Genomic DNA, 14,979 nt, shown 5'->3' on the forward strand with positions numbered 1-14,979 from the left:
CAGGGACATCTCTCGAAGAAGAAGAGGAGGTTACTCACCTTGTGCAGTAACTGACGTTCTTCGAGATGAGTGTCGCTGTGGGTGCTCCACTACCCATCCTCCTGCCCTCTACTTCGGAGTTGGGGTAGCCTCCGTTGTAGAGAAGGAACTGAGGGTACCGGCCGCACATGCTCTCTAGTAACACACTCAGAATGAGTGACAGGTTCTAAGCATGCGTGGCTGGTAGGAGTACTGCTGTAAAAAATCTCCGATCAAAGGCGCAGGGGCTCACCGACACCTGAAGTGGAGCACCCACAGGGACATCTCCTGAAGTGGAGCACACACAGGGACACTCATCTCGAAGAACGTCAGTTACTGCTTCATGTCCAATAAAAGAGTAACCTCCTCTTTTAACTCTCTTGGAAACTCTTTGGAAACTCAGAAGGAGAATGCAGTGGTGGCCAACATTCAGAAGGTTACCTTTATAAATATGAGGGATAGATGTGGAATTATCTTAAATTTTGCAGAAACTGATGGGGCCCCCAAAGAAGAGCAGTTATAACATGTTAGTCAGTACCATCATTGATAAACACCCTATGAAGTGGTTATGGGTCTTGCAGAAAGACTTATAGAACTGTTAAGTGATATATATTATTGTGAGTTAAGCTTCATCTTTATAGCAGGAACTTAAATAAATTATATTGTTCATATAGGTTCTTCTAGTAGTAATTCTTATGGCCAATATTTTGAACTAAAATAAGGGGAATCCCTCTGCTTCTTGTTTTGTTTTTTTGAATTTAAGCTACTGCTACTTCCTACTATTTCCTGATCTAAGGAAATTTAAACAAAGTAAATTGCCTGCTTTTGATGAATGTGAGTGCCTCAGTTAATGATAGTGAAACACTGCTTTGCTAAACCAACTCCATGTTCATATAATTTTCACTTTCCTTAACTCCAGATTTGTTAGTTAGTTAATTAATTTTCTCTCTCCCTTTACAGATCAATACTTGATATTTGGTGCAGAGGAAGGTATTTACACCCTGAATCTCAATGAACTTCATGAAACATCAATGGAACAGGTATGTTTGTTTTGAATTTTGAAAGTGAAGTCCTTGTCATTTTTCAGCAATTAAGGCTAGTGCTGCGTAACATAATATCCCCTTTGCTTTAATGCAGCTATACATGCTGCAGCTGCACTTAAGGTTACCTGTTTCAGTTCTAAAGATTCACTTTCAGTTACATATAACCTTGTCAGACTTTCACCTTTCAGGCTGATATTTTTCCGGGTGTAAATTGTTTCATTTGGTTTCTATACCACCTACAACCCAGTGTTGGTCTAACACTTAAAGCCAAGCACAGAGTCACAATGGAGAATATACTTACAGAATTATAGAAAATTAATAAAACTACTTGTGAACTGAATTAAAGTAAAGCTGATCTTTCATATGCCTTACTGACTAGAAATGTGAGGCAAAGATAAAGAAAAGCGAACCTCTCTGATTATGCTTTACCATTAACGCCAATGGACAAAACAGAGATCAGAAATATATAACTTTACAGGAACCAATAGAGAGCCTTATTTAAAAACCCTGAGAAGAATCTGTCAACTCTTCTAGGATAAAACCTGGGTCAGGGGAAAGTATGCATATACTATACATTTGCGTGTGTGTAAAATATAAAGTTTGTGTGTATTATGACTTTATCCTGTGCATTAACTCTAAAATCTGTGAAAATACTATGTTTAACTTATCTAAGGCCAATTTCTACTACAGAAATCATAGCAACATTAATTATGTTGTGTTGCCTATCCAGATACTAACTTATAAATTGATTTTTTGTACTACAAAAATGTTGTGTTCAGTAAATCTTATTTTTTTTCTTTATCAGCTATTTCCCCGAAGATGTACGTGGTTGTATGTAATGAACAATTGCTTATTATCAATATCTGGTAAGTCTTTCTGCTATTTTTAATGTAAATGCCTGTGAATCGTAAGTTTTTTGTGCATTAAGCTTTATTCTGTTTTTTAATTTCCAGGTAAAGCTTCTCAGCTTTATTCCCATAATTTACCAGGGCTCTTTGATTATGCAAGGCAAATGCAAAAGTTGCCTGTATCTATTCCAACACACAAGATTCCTGACAGAATGCTCCCCAGGTAAATATATATTAATCAAATGTATTAGCAATATTCTGTAGAGGATCTTGTTTCTGAGAGTCCAGGACCCTCTCCTGAATGGGGACCCCTAATAATTTGGAGTTTTTGGAATGTATAGTCTCATCTCCATGAATAACTTCTGCTAGCGTTAATTAGAGTTCGGGCACTTAAAGTCACATGAATTAAGATGAGAATATACACTCTGAAAGGAAAACTCCAATTGTATACATTTCACGTTCTTCTCAGGATAGATTGGGTTTGAATCTGATCTCACACCAGGTTTATACTGATCTAAGAACATAAGAATGGCCGTACCAGGTCAGACCAAAGGTCGATCTAGCCCAGTATCTGTCTACCGACAGTGGCCAATGCCAGGTGCCCCAGAGGGAGTGAACCTAACAGGCAATGATCAAGTGATCTCTCTCCTGCCATCCATCTCCATCCTCTGACAGCCTTCACAACCTCCTCAGGTAAGGAGTTCCACAAGTTGACTGTGCGCTGTGTGAAGAAGAACTTCCTTTTATTTGTTTTAAACCTGCTACCTATTAATTTCATTTGGTGACCCCTAGTTCTTGTATTATGGGAATAAGTAAATAACTTTTCCTTATCCACTTTCTCCACATCACTCATGATTTTATATACCTCTATCATATCCCCCTTAGTCTCCTCTTTTCCAAGCTGAAGAGGTCCTAGCCTCTTTAATCTTTCCTCATATGGGGACCCTCTCCAAACCCCTAATCATTTTAGTTGCCTTTTCTGAACCTTTTCTAGTGCTAGAATATCTCTTTTTTTGAGGAGACCACATCTGTACACAGTATTCGAGATGTGGGCGTACCATGGATTTATATAAGGGCAATAATATATTCTCAGTCTTATTCTCTATCCCCTTTTTAATGATTCCTAACATCCTGTTTGCTTTTTTGACCGCCCTGCTGCACACTGCGTGGACATCTTCAGAGAACTATCCACGATGACTCCAAGATCTTTTTCCTGACTCATTGTAGCTAAATTAGCCCCATCATATTGTATGTATAGTTGGGGTTATTTTTTTCCAATGTGCATTACTTTACATTTATCCACATTAAATTTCATTTGCCATTTTGTGTTGCCCAATCACTTAGTTTTGTGAGATCTTTTTGAAGTTCTTCACAATCTGCTTTGGTCTTAACTATCTTGAGTAGTTTAGTATCATCTGCAAACTTTGCCACCTCACTGTTTACCCCTTTCTCCAGATCATTTATGAATAAATTGAATAGGATTGGTCCTAGGACTGACCCTTGGGGAACACCACTAGTTACCCTCTCCATTCTGAGAATTTACCATTAATTCCTACCCTTTGTTCCCTGTCTTTTAACCAGTTCTCAATCCATGAAAGGACCTTCCCTTTTATCCCATGACAGCTTAATTTACGTAAGAGCTTTGGTGAGGGACCTTGTCAAAGGCTTTCTGGAAATCTAAGTACACTATGTCCACTGGATCCCCCTTGTCCACATGTTTGTTGACCCCTTCAAAGAACTCTAATAGATTAGTAAGACACGATTTCCCTTTACAGAAACCATGTTGACTATTGCTCAACAGTTTGTTTTTCTATGTGTCTGACAATTTTATTCTTAACTATTGTTTCGACTAATTTGCCCGGTACCGACGTTAGACTTACCGGTCTGTAATTGCCTGGGATCACCTCTAGAGCCCTTTTTAAATATTGGCGTTACATTAGCTAACTTCCAGTCATTGGGTACCGAAGCCGATTTAAAGGACAGGTTACAAACCTTAGTTAATAGTTCCGCAACTTCACATTTGAGTTCTTTCAGAACTCTGGGTGAATGCCATCTGGTCCGGTGACTTGTTAATGTTGAGTTTATCAATTAATTCCAAAACCTCCTCTAGTGACACTTCAATCTGTGACAGTTCCTCAGATTTGTCACCTACAAAAGCGGCTCAGGTTTGGGAATCTCCCTAACATCCTCAGCCGTGAAGACTGAAGCAAAGAATCCATTTAGTTTCTCCGCAATGACTTTATCGTCTTTAAGCGCTCCTTTTGTATTTCGATCGTCAAGGGGCCCCACTGGTTGTTTAGCAGGCTTCCTGCTTCTGATGTACTTAAAAAACATTTTGTTATTACCTTTGGAGTTTTTGGCTAGCCGTTCTTCAAACTCCTCTTTGGCTTTTCTTATTACACTCTTGCACTTAAGCTGGCAGTGTTTGTGCTCCTTTCTATTTGCCTCACTAGGATTTGACTTCCACTTTTTAAAGGAAGTCTTTTTATCTCTCACTGCTTCTTTTACATGGTTGTTAAGCCATGGTGGCTCTTTTTTTAGTTCTTTTACTGTGTTTCTTATTTGGGGTATACATTGAGTTGGGCCTCTATTATGGTGTCTTTAAAAAGGGCCCATGCAACTTGCAGGGATTTCACTTTAGTCACTGTACCTTTTAACTTTTGTTTAACTAACCCCCTCATTTTTGTATAGTTCCCTCTTTTGAAATTAAATGCCACAGTGTTGGGCTGTTGAGGTGTTCTTCCCCACCACAGGGATGTTGAATGCTATTGTATTATGGTCACTATTTCCAAGCGGTCCTGCTATAGTTACCTCTTGGACCAGCTCCTGCGCTCCACTCAGGATTAAATCTAGAGTTGCCTCTCCCTTGTGGTTCCCGTACCAGCTGCTCCATGAAGCAGTCATTTAAAGTATCGAGAAATTTTATCTCTGCATTTCGTCCGAAGTGAAATGTTCCCAGTCAATATGGGGATAATTGAAATCCCCCACTATTATTGGGTTCTTCATTTTGATAGCCTCTCTGATTTCCCTTAGCATTTCATCATCACTATCACTATCCTGGTCAGGTGGTCGATAATAGATCCCTAATGTGATATTTTTATTAGAGCATGAAATTTCTATCCAGAGCGATTCTATGGAACATGTGGATTCACTTAAGATTTTTACTTCATTATTCCATTTTACTTCACTTGAATTATTCTTGAGTTACTGAGAACAAGTCAGACAGCTTGTTCCTTGAGGGAAGTTCTGGTTGTGTCTGTTGTAAACCAAATCCCAGGATTAGGCTCAGACATATTTATCTAAGAACCAGAGGAGAGATTGAAGCCTAAAATAAACTGTTCCTCTCATCCCAGAGAATGAGGGTAGGGAAATGGGGCTCTGGAGGCTATGGTTGTATTATCTAAGGTGTGTCCACAGCAAATTCTGTATGCAATCCCACCGAAAATATTTATTACCAAGGATCATACAAAATATGAGAGAGCAGAAATAATACTATATTTGTTGCTACCCAGGCCATAGAAGACAGGTTCTTAAAAATAGTCTGAACGTCAGACTCAGTAACAGATAACTTGCTGATTGCACCAGATCTGCTATAGCAGGGGCTATAGGACTGTTTTGTCCTCCATGAGCCATAGTACTCTTGCTGCTCCAAAGAAAATACTTGAAAAGAGAAGTGTTCTGGACATGTAATTAATGTTGTTAGCGACAGACAGAAACGGTAACAGTAAGAAACCTGAGGATTCAGTGTGGAGTCAACATTCAGTGCATAGAAGGCAGAATGAATCACCAGAACATTTCACAATACATAACTTCCTAAAGAACAACCTTATCAGTAGGCCTGATTCTTAGCTACCTTGAGGTACAACCAACAGCCATAGCTTTGTTCATTATATGACGCAGGAAAGGCCTCTGTGCAGTCATCTGCATGCTTTGCTGTGTTACACCCACCAGCCACTGTGATCACCTTGGAATCAAAATATGGTCTTACAAGATCTAGCACAGCCACCTTTCCAACTGTTACACTGCATATCCCTATGCAGTTTCTGTTCCTAGCCCCATACTGTAACTTTGGCCAGCAGACTGTGTGAGTTGGGGGCACAACCAGCAGAGGACAAATACTGTAAATTTCACAAGGTCAGGGTTGCTCTTAAAATTCCAAAATACATCAAGCCTGAGATGACATCTTATACACTCTCCAGAGGGCCAGGAGACTTCCTGCCAAGTCCCATCACATCCCAAAGAAATGTTAAACAACCTGAATTTGCAAAGAAGGGCAAGCAAAACATACATCGCCAGGCAGAATCATTTACATATTCCACGTTTCTCTTTGCTGCTTTCTTCCCTTTGCGTGACAGGCATCAGAAGGACACACTAGCCAGGAGGATTACTAGATGCATATCTAAAGTACGTAAATAGCAAGATAAATTCTTTCCACTAGACCTCAAAGCATGTTCTTCAAGAGGTTCTTGAATACCATGATGAGTGCAATATAAAACTTGATGTAAAATTAAAGCAGAATTCTCTTCAGAGAAAAGTTCATGCACCAGCAGAAAAAATGGAAAGCAAAGAAAAATTCAAAGCAGTACATAAATTTGCAAAACGTTTTATGCTTGATTTGGGACTTAGTTGACACAGCATTTGGTAGCAGAGCCCTACAATAAAAATAAAATAGAATAAATAGGTATATCTCCAATCTCCTGGAACGGACATTGAAAGATCATCGAGTCCAGCCCCCTGGCTTCACTAGCAGGACCAAGTACTGATTTTTGCCCCAGATGCCTAGGTGGCCCCTTCAAGGATTGAACTCATAATCCTGGGTTTAGCAGGCCAATGCTCAAACCACTGAGCTATCCCTCCCCTCTGCAGTCTATGGAAGTCATGATTTCCTGTCCATTTCTGCCTTGTGAACTCCACTGAAGTAGTCCTTGACAATGTCTCTAATAAAGCTCTTCCTGGAACAACTTGGAACAGGTACTCCATTCTTCTTCTCAGCCTGTCAGTCACCTTTGGAACTCTCAATCACATACTTATTATCTTATCCTCTGTTGACTTCCTTAACTCAGTCCTTTCTTGCTTGTCCTCCCATCTCTCAAATTGCTCCTTCAATGAATCATTCTGAAGATCCTCCTCATTTCCCTTCCCCCAACCTTCTGTGGAGGTTCCTCAGGGCTCCCTCTTTGGCATAAGCTCTGCACCCACTGGCAGCCAAGCTCCCCTCCCTCCGCACCCACCTCCTCCTCCTCTCCCCCTGAGCGCACGGGGTCCCCGCTCCTCTGCCTACCTCCCAGCGCTTCCCGCCCTGCTGCTTCCAAACAGCTGTTTGCGTGCTCCGGGAAGGGGGCGGGAGAAGTGGGAATGTAATACACTCAGGAGAGGAGGCGGGGCCAGTGTGGGGATTTGGGGAAGGAGTTGAAATAGGGACAGGGAGGGGGCAGAGTTGGGTGGGGACGTTGGGGAAGGGCTTGGAATGGGGATGGGGAAGGGGTGGGAAGAGGCAGGTCAGGGGCAGGGCCTCATCGAAGGAGTGGAGTGGGGGCGGGACCGGGGACAGAGAGAGGGGTCGAGCACCTACAGAAAGAGGGGAAGTCGGCACCTATGCTCTTTGGTCCCCTTCTCTTCTCCTTCCACAGCTTGTCTGTGGGTAGTCTTCTCGCAAACACAAATTGAACTACCATTTCTATGTGAATGATTCACAGATTTATCTTTCTACTGTGGACCTGTCTCCTGTCCAAACTAAAATCTCAGCTTGTCTTTGATATCTCAGTGAGGATGCCCAGCCATCAGCGTACATTCAACATGGCCTGAATTTTCCCTTTACATCCTCCCTCACCCCTTCTTTCTCAAGCACAGTGGACAACCTGCCTATCTCTCAGGCTCATAACCTGGGCATTATCTTTAGTTCTGCTCTTTCTCCAGATCCTCACATCCTGGCTGTGCCTAAATCTTGCTAATTCTTTCTAAATAATATCTCTGAAATGTTTCCTAATATCCATATGTCCAGGCTCTCATCATCTTATGTCTCTATTAGTGTAATTTTCTCTGACATTGACAAAAGCAGTCTTCTCCCCTCGTAACCATACAAAGTACTGCTGAGAGAGTTCCTGTTTAGGAAAACCAATTCTTGCTGTGCCTTTACAACTATTTGAGTAAGATATTCTGGGAGGCAGTTATTAATAGGTCTACTTGCTGTAAATCTGATTGATCTATATCTGAACCTTAATGGGGAAGACCCACCGTAATGTATGTCTAGGTGCCAAACATACTGGTTTGAGGAAGATAAATGTACAGTGAAGTACAATAGTTCTCTTATTTTAGTTTTTTTTCGGTGAATATCATTCCCTTATTAAACATCCTTCTAAGAAGCAGATTGATTCAGTCTGTTTTATTGAATTAATAATTTATTGATTTATATCCTTTAGGAAGTTTGCAGTGTCTTCAAAAATTCCAGAAACCAAATGCTGTCAGAAGTGTTGCGTTGGTAAGTAAAGATGTACAGTGGAAATGTCAATAAGAGGAATAAATGGCTACAGAGTTGAGATATTTGTAATGAGTCACTACCTGAGGAGGAACAAAGGCGAGAAGAATGTTTATCAGGCTGTCACGTTTCTCCTGTCATCAGAAAGAAGCTGTAGACATCTACAGGTAGTAAACTCAACCAGATTAGCCCTCACATTTATAGGAAGTGAAAACTTCCTCTTTTCCCCCTCACAGTTATTCACATTTCACAACAAATTCAGAACAGCAGAATGCATGTCCGGTTTCTTGAGAAACCTCAGTCTCTCCGGGGGAGCGATGTACAGGAAGCATCAGGTCATGGATCATGACTTCTAATACTGGCCATTGTGAGTCCACCGCAGTTCATGTTATTATTGACCGATACTGGGAGGGGGTTGTTTTAAATTCTCTTGGGGTGCTAGAAAAATCTACGAGGGCAGCATTGGTTCTGTAAAGATAGTACCAGACAAAAGTACGGTAAGGGTCCAGTGCACCAACCACTGAATCAGCACCGCAGTATAAGGGAGATACAAACCGTGAAAAGTTACTGTTCAATAAATGTTCATAAAAGGCAGGAAAATGATTTGCTGAATGAGCTCTCCACACAAGCTGTAGAGGTGGAGTGGGGTGGTCCTGAATCACTAACTGCAGCACCTAGGTCCCTGTTGCATAGTACGCGGTGACACATTTTCAGTTTCTCTGCCCTAAGTAATCACTTGTTTCTCTCATCTACCCGTTATGTCTTGCCCGTTTAGATTGTAAACTCTTGAGGGTTGGGACCGTTATTTACTATGTGTTTGTACAGTGCTTAGCATGAAGGGGCCTTGACCTGATTGAGGCCTCAATATAACGTTAAAAAACAATATACTGAACCACTGAAAGGTGTAGTTTCTGACCTGCTGGCAGAAGAATAATAGGAAGAAAAAATCTGAGTAGATATGAAACTCTATAGGCTCTTCATGAATATCAATGTAACTTTCAGCCAGATAGATTTTACAAGATTTCTCTTCCAGTGCTGAACAGAGAAAGTGTTGGCATGCTACACTGTAATCAGGTGGTGGTCATGGTAACCCTGTCTAATTTGTCAGAAGGGTGCATGCACGACACAGCAGATAGCTGTGCTGCTTTCTGCAGCGCTCGAAGGGCTTTATCACCACCAAATGGATAAATAAACATCTAAAAATGACTAGACCCTAGAGAACCTCCCATGTGGTAGGAACAGAACCTGTGATGGGACACGGGTGTTGTACCCTTTGGCCCAGCGGAAGCAGCACTGAAGTGACAGTCAAAAAGAGACTGTATTCTAGTCTCATCTTTTCCACATACTGGTGTTAGTAATTATGTACACTTCACAATTTGCATTACTGAGTTAAACCTTACTTTAACAGGCAAGTATCATTGTCCTTGCTTTACTGATGGAGTTAACTGAGATATTGCACAAGGGACCAGATTTAAAATGGTATTTTTAGGTGCCTAAAAATGCAAATAAGCATCTAGTGGAATTTCAAGAGAGGAGGGTGGTCCTAGTGGATTTCATCCACTTAACCACATTGAATGTCAGTGAGAGACAGGCAGTTCTGTAAACCAGAGTGGGCACCTTTCTGTGTCTTTGGCCCTCTAAATGCCTTTGTAAATCTAGCCCAAGATCACATCAGTTAGCTTAGACCCTTAGATTGTAAGCTCCTTGGGACAGAGACTTTATCATTTTATGTCTTGTACAGCTCTAATCATATGGCTGATGATTTAATAATGTGATCATGTAATTAGTCTGTAATGTAATGAATTTACAGAGTTCAGGCATTGCACACAACTTACAGCATTTCCTGACTTTTCAGTGCCTAGCAGTCCACCTTCTTGTTCTCTTTTTAAATAAAGATTTTTTTTTAATTGAGTAGTGATAAAAGCTATAAGAAAAGCAGTTTTTAATGAAAACTGTGATGACTGATATCCTTCCTATTTAATTTCAGTCAAGGTGTAAGATTAAGTAATGTGTTAATTGAATTTTAGGTACTAGTGCAAAATATACTGAGTGTTACATTTTTAGGCCAACTTTGAAATTAAAATTCAGCTTCCTGGGAAACTGGATAGTTAAAGAATTGACAGTGGATATAGGGAGCCTTTCATTTCCAATCACTTGCTGGAACCTGGTTTAGAACACTAATGGCCGAAAGGCTACTGAGTGACTCTCAGTTCGTAATGACTGGTAAAGTGTTAAATGATTGGCTTCTGTGCAGTTCATGTTGGATAAGTGTCACTGTCATAAGAACAACCATTATAATTGGCACATTTCTTCAAAGTCTTAACACTAGAGGAGGTTTCCTCATGATAATTAAAAAAATAGTTGAGGCACACCAACATTCTGAAATGGGAAGCTTTGACTGTCATTGTCTGTGCTATAACTATCCTGTAGGCAGCCCTAAAGTATTAAGTCTTGTTTATCAGTCAAAAACCTTCAGTCAGTTGTATTAAAACAAGCTGGGTATATAAAATGTGGTTTTATTATGATGTTTGTGATAGCACCTACTATATGCTGCATTTTCCAAACTCTTAAGACAGTTTCTAGGAGCCCAAAATCTAAGGGTTGTATGTAGTTTAAAAACTGACTTTTCAGAGTCCCTTTTCACATCTGGCATTTTCAGAATTGCAAAGGCTCTGTTAAACTAGATGTGAAATGTTTGTGCTAAGCAACTAACTTTACCTTTTCTTTCTTGGCAGTGAGGAATCCTTACACAGGCCACAAATACCTTTGCGGAGCACTACAGTCTAGCATTGTCTTGTTAGAATGGGTTGAACTGATGCAGAAGTTTATGTTAATTAAGGTAAACATTACAATAAGATGTCCACAAGCAGATGTTCTACCTTCCCTTTAGGGCTCAACTTCTTAATACAAAATGTTGATTTTCAGATGCGTTTATCTTGCAAAAAATTAGTTGAGTAACCAAAATGTAAATAATTTCTTATGTCCCTATAAGATTTTCTGTTCATTTCTGCTTAACTCATTTTGAAAGTAAAATTCATTTTACATCATTTGAAAAGTACCAGTTTAAAATGTCCCAAACATTTGCTAGATGCCAACTAAACATTATTTAGAGCCTTTTCCCCTGCACATACCCAGTCTAAAGGTTGATTTTTTTTCTATCTGTAAGTGTTGTCTTATAGTTATACAGTTAGAATGTTCTGGCTAATCAATGGGCAGAGCCTTGGGAAAATTGAGGAGAGAACATTGATAGTTCTCACTTGATGCCAAACCTAAAGGGAGAAGATGACTCATTTGTTTTGGACTGTGTGACTCTTTGGGTGCTCCAAAATCAAATAGTTGCTTTTCCCAGCTGACATCTGCCAGACTGAGGCCACAGTGCTTCATGTTTCTTGGACAGGCAGCACCCACAGTCTGGTCAGCTGGGGAAACAAAAGTTTTAAACCTCCCAACTGGTGATGTCACTCAGAGGATCTGGGCTCTCTCCTGCAAGCAGCCATAAGAAAAATGATAGTGAAAGTTCAGATTCTGGATATTAATAACAAAATCCGCATGAAGAACCTAAATCTTCATAAATCAGATTTTCACGCATCTGCCGATTACTATGATTGCAGGAAAAAGCTTGATGTTACATAAGTGTGCTAACTATGAATGGCAAAACTACATTATCCAACTTACCATGCTGTTTAAATGACTAATCATGTGTACTAAATTATTTGCTTTTTAACTTGTTTGCCTTTATCTAACTGTTTTTTTGTTTCTTAATCTAGCACATAGATTTCCCTGTACCTTGTCCACTGAGATTGTTTGAAATGCTGGTAGTACCTGAACAAGAATTCCCCTTAGTTTGTGTTGGTGTCAGTAAAGGGAGAGACTTCAACCAGGTGGTAAAGTTTGAGACTGTCAACCCAAATTCTACCTCTTCATGGTTTACAGAAACAGGTTTGTGCATTATGATTGGATTCCCAACATTATTTGCTATCTTACTTTATTATAATTTGAGCACTGGTAACAGCTAGGTTCCATAGTTTCCATTATGGAAATGACACAGTGTCCCATAATTAGTTACACTGGGTTTTCCACCTAAAGTGGACTCCCAGTTGTCCATAACTTTCTCTGACTTTCACCTTCCAGGTTCAAATTTTTGACTGAGTGAATTTTTTTTGGAATGTTTGAGTGGAACACAGGGGACAGAATAAAAGCGGCTTGTGTTTCTGTAAATTAGGCCCTTCTTGAATTATGCACGTCACTTTGCAACTTCATTGTTCTCTTGACAGTGTGTTTAATGGATTTTAATAGAATTTCAGGCTGACTGCTTTCTCAGGCAGTGGTATGAGATGTTGTGGGCCAAATGCAGGGAGCATGTTTCAACATGGCAATTACCTTGCTGTTGCTGAGAAGGAAGTACTTGCCCCTTCCTCTTCCCATAAATATTGGGAGGAGGGAAGGGATATGTGCCCTGTACTTTGCATCCAGAAGCCACCACTTATTTTTGATCGTATGGCTGGCATGAGTGCCATTTGGATGAGGAGCTAGTGCACAGAGGCAGCAGCAGAAACTCTTAAGATGAAAATTGGGTGGTAGAGAGACAGCCTTTCTGGATTGCTCTCCACCCTCTTGAAAACCAGTTGCCATCATGAGCCTGGTCCCAGTCCCGGTCCCAACCCCACAATGCAGAAGCAGTAAGTAACTGTCTCAGGGCTTTAGTCATCACTGTGGCCAGGGCAGAAGGTAATATGGTGCACTCCCATTGATCTGTGGTGAGCTTGTAAGTTGCCATCCCTCATACTTTTGCACAAACCTCACTGATACGATCCTGTGGAGCTCACTAAAAATGCTATTTTCACTAGAAAGATTTCTGTTGACTTTCTTGCTTCTTAAATGAATATCTGAATAACTTCTGATGTACATAGAAGTGCAACTACACGAATTACTGTTATCAGTGGTACTGCTGCAATGTATGCCCAGTTAATACTGTAATACTTGCATGTGTGAACTTTCAGGACCATTTTCAGATTGGTACATGGAGTTATGTAGCTCCTAATATAGTCGATGAAAGTAGAACACTGAAAAGCAACTCTTTAAAAATGTACCCTTTGTATTCAGTCTTATTTCAGTATTGTCTGCATCAATGATATGTCTCTGTAAATGTGAAATCTTTATTCCCTTCTTAATATCCTTTGTTTTTTAACTTGGACAGTTTAACACTTCTCTGAATTACTGCACCTATCTTTGTTAGAATTCTTTTTTAGTCGTTTGTATGTCCTTCTGGTGCATCTGTATTGTTGTCAGGTCTTCTTTCCTTATTATATTGGCAGTGCTTTAAACCACGCGGTTAAATCAGTCTCCACTGTCCTCTGCTGACAGGACATTGAGAACATAGTCAAAAACTCTCTTTGAGAAGAGAGAAAAGTATACAGTATGTGGCGGTTAAATAGCTTGCGCCAAATGATTATTTTTTTATATATTTGGCATTTGTTTGGACATGTTTTAAAGTGATATGCTACAAAATAATTGTCTCTGCTCCATTTGTGTGATGATCATGAGTCAGAAAATGCATACACCTTCTTGTGACTGACAGGCCAAATTATTGGCTCTGAAAGTGCATTTTTCTCCAGAGACAATTATGCCTGATGGCATGTGAGTGAGACTCCCACGTGACATATTGCTTCACTGTGTGTGGTCTTAGGCAGAGCCAACTCAATTCCTATGAAATGGCAAAGAACACACACCGTGGGGGTGGGGGTGAAGAGGTAGCTCTTAATTTATTTTCCCCCATCCCTCTGGTTCTGGCAGCTAAGTCACAGGGAGAATGGTATGTATTACATTTTCAGTAGCTCTCAGTTCTGCTCTCCACACTCTCAAGTAAGAGCAGCCAGTGCCTGACCAGCACCAAGAACACAGCAGCCTCTCAGCGTACCATGTTCCGTACATGGATAGAAGGCTGAGAATGGAGTTCTTTGTCCAAAAAATTAGAGAGGAAGACAGAGTGAGGAGTCTTCTCTCATAATCAAGGGGGCAAAGGCAGCAAAGAGAAAATGAAGTTCCCAGCCGCCTCCTACACTGACACCAAAGACAGTACCACAGTAGGTTCTGGTTATGGTGTCATCCCAGGCTTGTTGCCATGAAAGGCTCTGATGGACTGTTATGTATTTTCCCCATTTTTCATCAGATGTGAGAGTGCTTTAGATTTGTTTTAATCTTTTGAAATATGAAAGAATAGATTTTAATATTGTTGAACTGGTACTTTTTCTCGCTATACCATAACTAGAAAAATTGCCCATGAAAATACTCTCATACTTTGTACTGCACATTTCTTTCCACCATTTAATTTGATTTTACACAGATATTATTACTGTTTTAAAATCTTTTTTGGCCTTTTCTACACTAAAGGGAAAAGTCTATCTAAGCTATGCAATTTCAGTTACATGAATAGTGTAACTCAAATCAACATAGCTTTGATCTACTTTCTGTGGAGTCCACACTATGCAACGTTGACAGGAGACGCTCTCCCGTCGACTCCCCTTACTCTTTTTGATCAGGAGTCGACGGGAGAGTGTTTGGCGGTTGATTTAGTGGGTCTTCACTAGACCCACTA

At 40.3% G+C, this 14,979-nt stretch overlaps 1 protein-coding gene across 3 annotated transcripts in view; it reads left to right on the forward strand.

Annotated features, from left to right (window-relative positions):
* The window catches only part of MAP4K3 (mitogen-activated protein kinase kinase kinase kinase 3), a 158,890-nt gene that overhangs the window by 124,526 nt on the left and 19,385 nt on the right, over window positions 1-14,979 (forward strand). For 2 of the 3 annotated variants that reach the window (XM_032790833.2, XM_032790832.2), the window contains 6 exons: window positions 979-1,058; window positions 1,867-1,927; window positions 2,015-2,132; window positions 8,329-8,387; window positions 11,120-11,223; window positions 12,152-12,323. In XM_032790833.2, the coding sequence (XP_032646724.1) occupies window positions 979-1,058; window positions 1,867-1,927; window positions 2,015-2,132; window positions 8,329-8,387; window positions 11,120-11,223; window positions 12,152-12,323 (594 nt within the window). Of the gene's footprint in view, window positions 1-978; window positions 1,059-1,866; window positions 1,928-2,014; window positions 2,133-8,328; window positions 8,388-11,119; window positions 11,224-12,151; window positions 12,324-14,001; window positions 14,135-14,979 lie in introns of all 3 variants that reach the window. The other variant, XR_004375124.2, reaches the window with a different exon arrangement.

This window comes from Chelonoidis abingdonii, chromosome 3 (genome assembly GCF_003597395.2).
Source record: "Chelonoidis abingdonii isolate Lonesome George chromosome 3, CheloAbing_2.0, whole genome shotgun sequence".
Classification (NCBI taxonomy): Eukaryota; Metazoa; Chordata; order Testudines; family Testudinidae; genus Chelonoidis; species Chelonoidis abingdonii.